The 13,802-nt window shown below is 42.5% G+C and overlaps 1 protein-coding gene across 2 annotated transcripts in view; it reads left to right on the forward strand.

Moving 5' to 3' along the window:
* Scamp1 (secretory carrier membrane protein 1) overlaps positions 1 to 13,802 on the forward strand; it is a 93,705-nt gene that overhangs the window by 61,322 nt on the left and 18,581 nt on the right. For both annotated transcript variants that reach the window (XM_028871653.2, XM_028871652.2), the window contains exons 3-6: positions 5,782 to 5,880; positions 6,803 to 6,911; positions 8,300 to 8,428; positions 12,029 to 12,188. In XM_028871653.2, coding sequence (XP_028727486.1) covers positions 5,803 to 5,880; positions 6,803 to 6,911; positions 8,300 to 8,428; positions 12,029 to 12,188 — 476 coding nt within the window. In that variant the 5' untranslated portion in view covers positions 5,782 to 5,802. The remainder of the gene's footprint in view (positions 1 to 5,781; positions 5,881 to 6,802; positions 6,912 to 8,299; positions 8,429 to 12,028; positions 12,189 to 13,802) is intronic.

Here is a 13,802-nt window from a genome sequence, read left to right on the forward strand (position 1 = left end):
GCTGGTAAGCCACGAGCCAGGTGGCAAGGTATAGATTTATAGAAATGGGTTAATTTAAGCTGTAAGAACAGTTAGCAAGAAGCCTGCCACGGCCATACAGTTTATAAGTAATATAAGCATCTAAGTGATTATTTTATACGTAGATTGTGGGACTGTGGGGCTTGGTGGAACCTGGAGAGAAGCCCTCCAGCAACAGGTGAAGATGTAGGAGAATTATGAACCGTTTTCATAGCAATTAGGCAAAAGGTCTTCTCCAGAGTTGCGCTTGGCATGAGGTTGCCACGTGTCCTGCAGTTGAAGATACACTGGATCGAAGGCTGGGTTGAGAGTTAGCTAACATCTGCAAGTGGGAAGAAGCTGTGAGTGAAGGTGACTTGCACATTCTGGTGTTTGTGAGCAGGGCCTGTCTCGGTACCTCTGACTCGAATGTCGGCCTTGTGGCTCATGCCCCATCTCACCCTCACTCCGGACTTCTTACACTCACACTGCTTGGTGTTTAAGGCAGCAGAGTGCTGATAAGGGTTTTAGCTGGTTGAGTTCCAGGGTGATTTTGTGTTGTCCTGAATTGTGCTGTCAAGCTGCTGGCTCTGGCGCTCCCGTTCTCTCGCTCACTTGTATGCCGTGTTATGTATTTAGCCCAGGTTAGCCTCAACCTTGTGATCCTTCTGAGTGCTAGGATCTCACACACTGTTTTGTTCTGTTCTCTTTCAAGAGAATCTCTCACTCTCTAGGGCACTCTAGCCGGGACCTCAATTCGTCGATCAGGCCATCTTTGAATTTACAATAATTCTTCTGCCCCCTGAGGGCTGCGGATACTGGCATGTGCCATAACACCAGGTCCCAGATTGCTTTTTAACTTTTAAAAGTAATATTGCAGGGTATGGTGGAGCATACCTTTATGGTGGTGCATAACCCGGAAAGCAGAGGCGGACAGATCTCTGAGTTTAAAGCCAATTCCAGCCCAGCCAGGGCTAATTAGGAGACCCTGCCTCAAAAACAAAAAGAAAAGCGTGCTGTATGATGTATCTGTTGGGGGAGGCAAATACTAGAGAAGTATATAAAATTCCTTCGATAAGAGTTGCTGTATAGATCTGTGTTCATCTTGACTGATACCGTTCTTCTCTGTACTGAGCATTTTCCACGTTCTTCTACGATGATGACTCATTCTCTTTGAAGTCCACACTAGGTGTTATGTAGTAGTTTACCAACTCCTCATAGATGGACCTATGTCTGTCTTGTCACTTGTGGACTTGTTAGTGAGGTTTGGCTGCGGGTTTCTTGTAGCATGAATTTTAAAAGGTCTTATTAATAAAAACAAACCTGGAGCAAGATATTGATGTGAATGCTGGAAGATCAGAGAAGCAGAACAAGCCACAGCCACCTCACCTTGCCAATTCCTCAGCTGGTCCCTTTTCCTCAGACTGGAAGCTTCTGTGTCCTCATCCAAATGGATCTCAGCTGAACTGTGCTGCTCAAAGCCTAAAAGCTTAACCAGCCAAAAGCTTCTAGTTTCTGGTCTTCACGCCTTATATACCTTTCTGCAATCATTCCCTGGGATTAAAGGCTCACTTCCTGGGATTAAAGGTGTGAGTCACCATGCCTGGCTCTTTCCAGTGTGGCTTTAAACTCACAGAAATCCATGCTTCCAGAAGGCTAGGATTAAAGGTGTGAGTGCCACCATTTTCTAGCCTCTGTATCTAGTGGCTGTTCTGTTCTCTGACCCCAGATAAGTTTATTAGGGTGCACAATATTTTGGGGAACACAATCCCACCACATTTCCCCTTTTTTATCTAAAATTTAAAAAAGCTTATAATACAAGAAAAACTATATCCAATAAGTATATACAATATATACAGTCAAGAATTACATTAACGATGTCTAGTCCATTAACATTTGATGGATTCAGACAAAAAACTCCATTATATATATTAACAGTGTCCAGTCCAGTAACATTTGATAAACTCAGACAAAAAAATTTTCATTATTTACCTATTTAAAACAAGTAGTTCCTTTTAAAAAGTAGATTCAAAAATTGACTTTTTATCATATCCATATTCTTTTTCTTTTCATAATAGATTCAATAATCCACCTTTTGTCATTTTTATATCTTCTCTTTTTTCTTTTTAGAGTAGATTCAATGATCTACCCATTTATTCTTTTATTTCTTTATCTTTTTTCTCAGAGTAGATTCAGTGATCTACCTTATATCTATATTCTCTTTTTTCTTTTTTAAACAAAAACTCTGAATCTAATCTCCTTGTTCAGCTTTTTTCTTGACCATTAACAATTAACAACTTGTAACCAACCATCATAAACAGCGACAGTATCAATAACTTATTAAATAACCAAAATTTCCCATCTTACATCTTGGGTTGTGGGCATCATTTTCTTAAAATTACTTTCTGTTTTCTGGGGGTGAAGACATCTTTAAGGAATCCTGAAAAGAAAATTTTGGGGTTAATTGTCCAGTCCTGTATCATTTGTCCAGTCGCTGCATAGTGAGAAAGTGCAGGGCTTGCTTCAAGTCCTTGTTCAAGTAGTCTGTCAGGCTGGATCATCTCAGCTGGCCATCTCAAAATTGCTAAGCAGTTTGTAGTCCAAAGTCGATCTTTCCATGGTGTTAATTCTTGTATAATATTAGAGGGACCGGCCTTAATATTATACATCCCAGGGGCTCAGGAGAGAGAACTACTAACTGCGAGGACTATTTTCAGGAAATAGAATCTCAGCACACTGAGCTCTATAGTCCACTTTCTTTAATTCCTCTGGCATAACATCCTTTATACACAGCTTCAGTTCTGTTCTCATGTCTAGCTCTTTTCTTGCCTGATTTCTCTCTATACTTACCTATTGCTCCCTCTCTCGTCTTAACTCTGCCTCATCTAGGTCCTTTTCAGCTTGTTCTTACCCAGCTAGTACTTCTCCATCTGGCTCTTCCTCATCTTCCATCTCGTTCCTCTAATACTCTCTTCTAGCCCTTCAATCTAGTTCTTCCCCATCTCAGTTTGTTCCTCTCCAGTTCTTACCCATCTAGTTTTTCCATTCTTTCTCTTCCCTGTCCCCCAGTGCCCTGGAAGTCATGGTATATAAAGCCAGGCTTCCAGGGTCAAACTGAGGGGTGATAAGAATCGCATAGAGAGGCAATAACCATTATCATTTGCAACCCCAAAGGGAAGTGACCAATGGGGAAATGAATTAACTAAAGGCTAAATTTGGGTAATATCTAAGAGGGATCTTAGGTGCTCAACTATAGTCTGAAACGTGATTAGTAGAAAATGTTAAGAATCTATACGTTGCTAGGTTAATGGGAGAAAATAAAACAATGGCTCCTATCTGTCCAAGCTATCTGCTGTTTTTCTGCAGGGTGGGGGAAAGTGTGCTCAGTCGCTAGGCAACCTGTGTACAGCTAGATGCCTCTGGTGATAGTTAAAGGGAGATCTGGAAGGTAAGGTTTAGGAAAGGAGGAAGTAAAGCATAATTAACACATCCGCCAGGCCTTCTCAAACGGGTAGCCTGGATGCTTAAGTCTGTTCTTAGAGAGTACAGAGGTATCTCTGATAAGGTACTCTCCTTCATCTGGGGATGGACCTGGCCGGATGCTGCCAATGATGATAATTACAGGGAGGCTTGAACTGGGGTTCTAGCTGATCATAGCTGTCAGCGCAGAAGGTTATCTAAATATTCCTAGAGGTGGTTAGGTAAGGAGTTAGAGGTCTATAAAGTTAGTAAGGATGTAAGAAAGGAGTGTCCGAGCTAAATTGTGTAAAGCTATTACTTAACGTCCACCTGACCTAGGTGGTGTCTCCTTGTGGAATTTACCTTAAATCAGGAGACTTGCATGTGGATTATTATTACTGCTAGTTCTTGAAAGTGGCCAAGGGAGAGATCTGATTCCAGAGAAAGCTTTTCCTGAGGCTGTTCTCCAAATACCTGGAATGTGTATGTCCAGAGAGTGATCAGTCCACACTGTTAGCCCTTCTTAGGGAAAAATCAACTGGGAAAACTATGAAGGAACACATGATTTTCATAACAGAATACAGCTGATATATAACAAGCCAAGTAACACCAAAAGCTCCTTGGAATTTGGCTTCCTCTGGAGGAATTCCCTGATCCCTCCAGGTAGTGACTTTGCCATAACCAGCTGAGTTCCTATGATATATTCCTGAGGCCAGCAGCAGTTAATCAGCTTAATGGCTTTATCATAGTCCATGTGGAATCGTCATTGTGGTCTCCTGTCATCTTTTTGAAGATTTCAAAGTCGCTGTTAGGCGTGGTCATGGTTCCCTGCAGACTTTTTTTTTGTGTGCCTCCTCTGTGGTTTGGAGCATTCACAGTCTGATAAATGTCTCTTAGAACCATGAATGCTCTTCCTTAGAAGAGAAAATCTTCACAGCAATTTCTTCCCACCATTTGTCGTGCCAAACTTTTCCAAACTGACCTTTGCCGATGCTTTCTTGTAACACAATGGTCCTGGCAATTCTTCTCTGAACAAGCAGCTGTAAACCCTTTGTCCCAGGTAGCAGCATCACCGCAGTCACCAACACGATGAGAAGCAGCCAGCAACTCGGAGCAGCAGCCACTGCCTCCATGGTCCCACCTCCATTGTTTGTGGCTCGGCCAAAGCTTCTCCTTAGCAAGCCTCCTAGGCTGGCCTCAAACTCGGGATCCTCCTGCCTCTGCCTACTTCAGCAAATCCTATGGGAATGCACCACCACAACTGGCTGAGTGTAGCTAGGGGCAGAGCTGGGGCCCATGAGGCCACAGGCAAGCGGCTTTTTCATGAATTCATACCACAAATGTTGGGCGCCAGATGTAGCATGAATTTTAAAAGGTCTTATTAATAAAAACAAACCTGGAGCAAGATATTGATGTGAATGCTGGAAGATCAGAGAAGCAGAACAAGCCACAGCCACCTCACCTTGCCAATTCCTCAGCTAATCCTGTTTCCACAGACTGGAAGCTTCTGTGTCCTCATCCAAATGGATCTCAGCTGAACTGTGCTGCTCAAAGCCTAAAAACTTAACCAGCCAAAAGCTTCTAGTTTATGGTCTTCACGCCTTATATACCTTTCTGCAATCACTCCCTGGGATTAAAGGCTCACTTCCTGGGATTAAAGGTGTGAGTCACCATGCCTGGCTCTTTCCAGTGTGGCTTTAAACTCACAGAAATCCATGCCTCCAGAAGGCTAGGATTAAAGGTGTGAGTGCCACCATTTTCTAGCCTCTGTATCTAGTGGCTGTTCTGTTCTCTGACCCCAGATAAGTTTATTAGGGTGCACAATATTTTGGGAAACATGATACCACCACAGTTCTAATGTAATGTCTTCAGGCCATGAACATGTGTCTGTCTGAAGAGGGAAGAGCTGACTGTAGACTTCATGTCTCCCCTTCCCTCCCTTCCTGCCCTCCTCCTTTCTCTCTCTTCCTTCCTCTCTTCTCCTTCTGTCCTCAGGCTCCTGAGCCTTTGGGCTCCTGCCTTAGCCTCCCGAGCACAAGCAGATGGCTCTCTACCCCACTGTTCTGTGTGGTTCTGGAGTCTGATGGTGTCTGTGCTTTACGGTAAAGAGACAGTCATGCCCTGTTTCTTGCGTGGTGTACTACTGAGCATTGTAAAACGGTTTAGTGTGTTAGGAAGTGGAGATGCAGAGCTTGAGCAGTGTTTTACCCCACGGCCGTGCGAGGCCATGAGACAGGCAGGTCTTGGGATTGTGCTGTCTGTGATACTTTTGAAGTAAGTAAAGGTTGGCTCTTTGTGTTACATAATTTGTCTTTACCTTTTTAGCCTCCACCAGGCAGTGTGAAAATGCCTAATGTACCCAATACCCAGCCAGCAATAATGAAGCCAACAGAGGAACATCCAGCTTACACACAGATCACAAAGGTTAGTGCATGTTAACTGTGTAGATTGATCTGGAAGTTCATATATCATCTTGATGTACCGTTTATATAGTGTAATTTTTATTGCCCTTGATTCAGTGCATAATACCACTGCAGTAGCAATAATAGGATAATAAATATGACTGGGAGAGAGCTCAGTGACTACTCAGTGGGCAGTATGAGGAAGCAGCAGATGGCAAATGTCCAGGAAAACCAGCAAATGAAATCTGGCAGCTCTAACACACGGAGTTAGAGAGCAGAGTGTCGTGAGCACATCCCTGTCCCCTCAGCATCCCAGGGCATTTAAGATGTTTTGAACTGTTCTTGTGTTTCTGGAGCCTACTGCTCCGTTGGACTCTGTTTACCCAAGCTAATTCAGTTGTTCTTTATTCCGTTCGTCTCTCCTCAGCTCTTCCCTCACCTCCACTCTCACTCTCCTCTCGGCACAGGCTTACCTAGACTCTAGCTACTCTGTCTTTAAAAGGCTGATTTTTATTGTTTTCAATGCCATTTACACATGTGTCTACGTGCAGATGTGTGCACATGAGTACAGTGCCTGTGGAGGCTGGAGTTACAGGTGGTTATGAGCCGCCTGATGTGGATGCTGGGAACCGAACCCAGGTCCTCTGCAAGAACAGCACACATGCTGAATTGCTGAGCTATCTCTCTGTCCCCAGGCTCTGGCTATTCTTAACGAGAGGTGGGTTTTTGTTTGTTTTCTTCTTTCCTGTGGACTCAGCATTGCCTCTGAGGGTTTCCATAACTAAAAGAGCAAAATGAATCAAATATCTCTTTAGTATTTTTCCAAAACTCTAGCCTTCCTGTGTTTTGAAAGTGGGTTTAGCTGAGGTTGCTCCCAGTGGGCCTGTGAATGGTAGACTGTTTCCACTGTCTGATAACCTGTGTGTGTCGGTCCTTTTGTTTAGGAACATGCCTTGGCTCAAGCTGAACTTCTCAAGCGTCAAGAAGAGCTGGAGAGAAAGGCTGCAGAGCTGGACCGCCGGGAACGGGAGATGCAGAGCCTGAGTCAGCATGGTAGTATCCGAAGGGCTGGCAGGAAAATACCTGTCCTCGCTCCGAGCCCCTGGGTTTGGCGATAAACCTCTGCCTTGTTTTCTGATTCTAGCAGAGAGGTCAGACACAGCAGATAGATGGCTTACTTGATCCCTGCGGCTCTCTGATCCTACCCGATAGCACAGTCTTTTGATAGACTAGAAGAGTGTTGGCTTCCTCACAGAGCAAGTGAGACACAGATCTGATACGTTTGCTCCATTTCAAGCCAGGAGCCTTTGATTCTGCACTGGGCTCTACCAAATCTTTTCTTTCTTTCTTCAAAAAAGAGCTAGGACATAAAAGAAATATCTTAATGTAGAGTGAGAGGCCCTCAGAAGAAAGGAAGGTCACCTGAGAGCATGGGTGTGGGCTTCTCCATAGTTCAGTTGAACCTTTGAGTGCGTCCCACCTTGGACTCTGACCTGTTCAGATTCTTGGTCTTATCCTCACAGGTACATCATACTTGCCAGAAAATGTTAAGAAAGTATTTGTATGATTAATTACTTGCTGAGGACTCTGTTCAGGCTCTGAGTGCTAAAGATGATTCTAAGAACCTGTGAGGGAAAGTCAGCAGCCTCAGGAGCAGGAGGGAGTCAGGGGAGGCATTGCTGGGTGGCTGGAATGGCAGTACAACCCCAGACAAGGACGGCAATAATACTCAGTAGTTCTTCCTTCTCTCACCATGGTTAGGACTTGGGCCTCTCGAGCACATGTTTATCCTGCTCGTTTCCATCAGAGACAGCCTCTGTAGGAGAGAGAGAGAGATCACTAACGATAATGTCTCTTGTTTTCTTAGTGCTGATTGACACTGATTACGTCTGTGAAAGATGAAAGACGTTTTGCTAAAGATAGTAACAAAGGGACAGACTTTAATAGTTAAATTTTGCAGCATACTAGTACATTGTAGTACTTTTTACCTTTTAATTAATAGTAAATCTTCAGCACCGTCCTGGGAAGTGTGACCCAGTTGTTAACTTTCTGAAGAAATGAAGGTTAAGTTTCTTAGTCCACACAGACAGCGAATGGCTGGGAGCTTAAGGATTGGAAGGTCTTCCCCGCCATAGCCAGGCCTGGGACTCTGAGATAAATCTGTTTTAAGCAACTCTCAGGGTTTGTCTCTGGGTTTGTTCTCCTATACATAGACATGTTAAACATGGTACGATATGACAGTGGAAAATTATTTTACCATTTATTGTTTCTAAAATGTTAGTCTGAAAAAATATTAAAAAAACTGTGAGCTTGGCTTTCAAGGTTGTGCAGAGAGGAACAGTGTTAGTGTTTTATGTATCATCTACCAAAACAACACGCTGCACTTTGAGACAAAAGAAGAATACAATGTATTTGTTGCAATAACTTTTTTTAACTTACAGGGAGAAAAAATAATTGGCCACCTCTTCCTAGCAATTTTCCTGTGGGACCTTGTTTCTATCAAGATTTTTCTGTAGACATTCCTGTAGAATTCCAAAAGACAGTAAAGCTTATGTACTACTTATGGATGTGTGAGTATCAAAAAATTATATTTATATACCTATAAATGCATTTTGAGTTAATACTTTCATTGATAGACACCTTTTTGAAAATGATATTTTAAAATGTATATTAACTGTCTTTTCATATAGATCTTAATAGTCATAGTTTCAGAGTTGAACATCATATTTAGATACAAAAACTGTGTAACAGATAGCAATCCAAGTCTTTGGGTGAGAGAGGCCTGCACGTGGAATGCCAGCCCTGACTGATTGAGAAGGTATCTTGTCTGTCACGTGGGTAGGATTTTTGTAAAGATCCTTTTCCTTAGAAGAACATTATCTAGGCATGACTTGTTTTGGCAAAATTATGCATACTACTTTTATGCAAAGGAGTAGTGCTTAGATTCTCTTAAATGTAGCACTATGGCTGGTTTTAGAAAGAGACAGGACATACTATAATGTGACTGTCACCTTAAAAATCACTGTGGGCACAGTGTGCTTTCATTTTCAAGTGGCTGTGAATACTTTTATTTTTGAAATTGCTTAATATAGGACTGTTTCATTAAACAGCATTAGAGTGTATTTTCAGCTGGGGATGTGCATGGTGTTTTAAGTATAATCACAACTCTGAGATACTAAATGAATGTCAAGCTGCTGAAGGTTCGCTCTGTGTACACAGACTTCCCACTTACTGATTTGTATTTCAAATAGTCTCACCCCTGTTTGACGCCATTCTGTCAGGAGGGAAGGCTGGACAGATGGGGTAGTAGGTAATTTGTAGGCAATGAAATTTTTTATGGTAAAGGGGTAGAAAGAAAATTGGACAGCAGATTTAGTAAATGGAGGTGGGGTGGGAAAGATGGTTAACTTAAATTCAATTGTTAACAACTGAAGCTGCCGGTTCCAAAGTCAGTTTGTTTGGTTTCAGAATGCATCACTTTCAGAGTCTCTCAGAAGCAATGCGGGCAATTACAGTTTTTTTCAGTCTTGTTTAGTTTGCCAGTCTGTTTTAAAAATGGACTCAAGATTCTAGTCAGGGTTCTGTTTCAAAGAAGCATTGCTTGAAATGAAGTATGAGCAGTTCAGAAATTTGCCCACACTTGAAGAGTAGAGACTGTATTAGTGGATACTTTGGAAAGTATCGACCTGGTGTGGATTTCAGGGCTGACTGAAATTTGATGGTTTGATCCTCATCATCATAGTGAGAGCTGGCATTTGCCCTGCATCATAACTGACTTTAGGAAAATCCTCAAGTAGGCGCTACATTATTTAGTCTTAGAGAAGCGAAAACTTTGAGAATTGGGTACCTGTCCAACACTGTCCAACATTGGACAGCTATTGGGTAGCTGGGCTCTCAAGCCCAGGGTTACATTCTTTGGTGTGCCATCTACAAAATACCAAGATGAAGAAGTGATTTCCATTTTAATGAATACTATGAAGATGTGTTTTCAAAGGTTCCTCAATGGAAGCAGGTAATATAAACTTCAAATGAACCAAAGCAATTAGAATTGTCACTGTGAAGTGAACCTTGATCTTTTTGAATGTGCTTTTGAATTTAAGAGAAGAAAAAAAAAAAAGGCACGGACACCAGCCACCAGGTAGTGGAAATGTGTGCACCTGTAACCATCCCTTTTGTAATTATATTTATCAAGAATAGCATGGCATTGGCAGTTGCAAATTCAGGCCACCTGATACCAGATTTGAGTGCCTCTAAAGCAAATAAAGCTTTCACATAAAAAAGTATAACCTTTCCTGCAAATCTTGTGAACAAAATGGCTTAGAGATTTGTTCAGTGTTTGGCCTGTACTCAGTCAGCATCCACCAGCGTAGACACACTGAAACGAACAGCACAGATGGTGGACGACATCGCCCTTGCCTGCTCTCTGAACCCCACACAGGTGGACAGCTTCATCACCAGGTACCCTAGACAGCTGGTTTTCACTGAGCGCAAGATGGCGACTCACTGATCATGGTCACTTTAAAAACATCTAGGAAAAAAATCTAACATACTACAGAAAGTTAGGTTGATATTTTCTGTCCTTTGAAGAATTTTTATGGGCTTTAAAACATTTAAATACACATATCCTCATTTTCTGTAAGTGAAATAGAAAATAAACTTTAAAAAATTATTCTTGTGAAGAATTTAAGTTAGAATATGCTAACATTAAAACACACACACACACACACACACACACACCACCAAACTTAAGACAGCCAGAGTCCTTTAGAACAACAAAATAATTTCCCATTTCCCAGGAATTTTAGTTCTGTTTTTAAGCCCTCAAAAATCTTAATTTTGAGGAAAAGAGATTTTGAGGCATTTAATTAGTAAGCCAGCTTTCCCGAGGATTAATCTCCTAGTAGTAATTGAGTAATTAGGATAGTTTTCCCTCTGTGACAGAAAGGAAAGGAATTTTAAATCAAAGCTCTCAAAGGCCACAGCAGATTTGCTTCCAGGCCCTGGAGCTGTTTCTCCATAGCTGACTTCTGTAGTGTTTAGATGAGAACACACCAGGGCACCCAGGGGGAGCGGTTCTGTCCTGCTCCGCAAGTTTTTGATTTTAATTTGTAAAGAGACTTGAAATTGGTTTTTAATTTATATTCAGTTTGTAGTAGATTTAATAATCTTTTAATTAATTTTTTCTAATCCAAGTCATAGTTGACATTTTTACTGATAATATACATCTTACAGTATTTTAATTTTATGGGAATTTATTTCCCATAATGAAATTCTACTCATGAATACATTTTTACAGAATCACTTAAAAACCTTGTAATTGTAGCAAACCCGTCTGGAGAGAGGGTTCCGGGGTTAGGAGCCTTGCTGCTCTTGTAGAGGACCCAGGACTAGTTCTCGGCACCCACGTGGTGGCTCACAGCATCTCTCTCCCCGGTTCAGTGCCCTCTTCAGGCCACCACGTGCCCTGCACACACATAATGCATATACATGTATGCAGGCAGACATCCAAATGCACAAAAGTTATAACTGGAAAGCATGGCTCTTTCGAATCACAGCGTTGCTGGATGTTACTCAATTCCGGGGTTTCCGTTTGTCAGGGATCGCAGCATGCCAGCAGCATCGGGAAGTCTTGCTGCTGGTGAGATCACTGTGGTGCCTCTATGGGGTGGGGGGAATAACGTGATCTATCAGAGTGTTCCCCATTAAAGAACCGGCTCACTCCTGAAGATGAAGCCGTCCTCACAGACCCCCCCCCCCCCCCAGTCAAGGATTGCGGCTGTTTTTTAATTGTCCTCCAGTTCTCGGCTGTGGTCCCCTCCTTACAAATAGTGTTCTGAGGACCCCACCTCTGGGTTTGGTTTGTTTGCTTTTGTCTTGAACAAGCACTGCTTCTCTTCTTCGGTCCATTGTCTTCTCAGGAAAGCGAACCCTAAGGGTTGGGCTTAGCAAATGTAGCTGCCCTAGGAGGAAGAGATAGCCCGCAGGAGTTTTTCCTAAAATGCTCTACTGTGTGCACTCTGCTTTCAAGTCCTGTGTAAGAAACAGCAGTGTTTGAAGAACACACCATGGAAACACAGGAAGAACACATGGTCTTAGAAGTGTTTTCATTTGTAACTCTCATCGGATGGTGACTTGATGTAACCAGCCCATTCTGTCTTCCGATCCCACAGTCCACGCGGTAACGCTGTTCCTAAACATCTTCGGATGCCTGGCTTGGTTCTGTGTCGATTCTTCCAGAGCAGTTGACTTTGGACTGAGCATCCTGTGGTTCTTGCTTTTTACCCCCTGTTCATTTGTCTGTTGGTACAGACCGCTGTACGGAGCTTTCAGGTAAGTGTGCGCGCGTATTTCATGCGTGTGCTTTAAAACCTGGGGAGTGTGTGGCCGGGGGCTCACTCCGGAGTCTCAGCACCCCGGAGGCTGAGTAGGAGGATCGCTCTAGGCCAGCCTGGGCTACATAGTTTGTATCAGGCTGGGCCTACAGAGCAAGACCCTGCCACAAACAGACACCCCATGAAATGAGTCATCTGTATTATACCCCAAAGCGAAAGCTGGTGTATTTTCATTATTTTTTTAAATCAGAGCCCATGAGATGGCTCAGTCGATAACGGTGCTGGCTGCCAAACCCGGCGTCCTGAGTTTGACCCCAGGTCTGGTAGAGTAGAAGAAGGGACTGGTTCCTGCAGGTCGTCCTCTGCCCTCCACGTGGACACCACGCCAAGCACACCCCTTCCCCAGTAAAATAAATATAAACATAATATAAATTAAAATGTTAATATAGCATACCTTCTGAAACATCTACTTTAGCTTGCCTATATATTCATTGGATCATAAAATTCATAAGCATTGTTTCATTTGAAAATCAGACATGAACGTTAATAAAGGAAAATTAACATTCTTAAATTTAAACATGCAACATTTTATGCCATGCATCATAACTGACTTTAGGAAAATCTTTGCTGTTTTCTCCTCTCTCCCTTACATGTCTAAATTGTTATGAATTATAACTGGTTGTTACAGCCTTTATTTTAGGATAAATCCAGGTAAGGTGAACACATACAAAACACTTTTACTCAGTAGTGGGTGATACTTTCTGTGTATATTCATCTTAGTTTTTCCAAAGACAGTGACATTTAAAAACCTATTTGGGCTATAAAATGAAGAATACTATTTTACATAATATTAATCACTATTTAAACATTCTGGGTAATGCATTTTCTAAGTAAATGTTCTGTGGGATGTTAATTGGTATTGGGGAAAATGTTCATTAGCTTAGTTTTAGAATAGCTAGTTAATAAAGTTAGGCAAACTCGTTCATTTTAGACTCTAAGTGCCTAGTGTGCCTTGTGATGTGACCGTGAACCCCGTGTGACTGTGGCTTTAAGAAGAGAACACTGGACCAGGGCAGGTGGTGCATCCCTTCTTCATCCCAGTTGCTTGAGGGGAAGGAGTGGGCAGCAGCATCCCTTGAGCCTGGAGGTCCAGGTTACCTCGTGTAAAGTAGCTTCTCATTTCCTCCAGACGGGTTAGCGTTAACCGTTCTGTGTTGCTGCTCTCTTCCTGTTGCCGTAGTAATGGACTGCGGTTTCTGGAATAGTGAGAGGGAAGGTGGGGTGATGGTCATCTTGTTTCCGGTGTTAGGGGAAGGGATCAGCATCAGCTGTGACGTCAGGTCAGCTGCAGACTTGTTTTGCATATCCCCATTGTTGGTTTGAGGACTCAGTTTTTAGCTTGGTGGGAATTTTTATCATGAATGGTGCTAGAGCTTTCTAGATGCTTTTCTGTGTCTGTTGACATGATCATGTGATTGTTTCCCCATTATTCTAAACTGGTGAGTCATAAACCCCTTTTATATGTGAAACCAACTTTCCATTTCCCCCACTCATCCCTTTGGCCATGTTAGTCTCTTCAGGAGCTGTAGCCAGGAACTCATCTTCATGACCG

Source organism: Peromyscus leucopus, chromosome 11 (genome assembly GCF_004664715.2).
Source record: "Peromyscus leucopus breed LL Stock chromosome 11, UCI_PerLeu_2.1, whole genome shotgun sequence".
Taxonomy (NCBI): Eukaryota; Metazoa; Chordata; class Mammalia; order Rodentia; family Cricetidae; genus Peromyscus; species Peromyscus leucopus.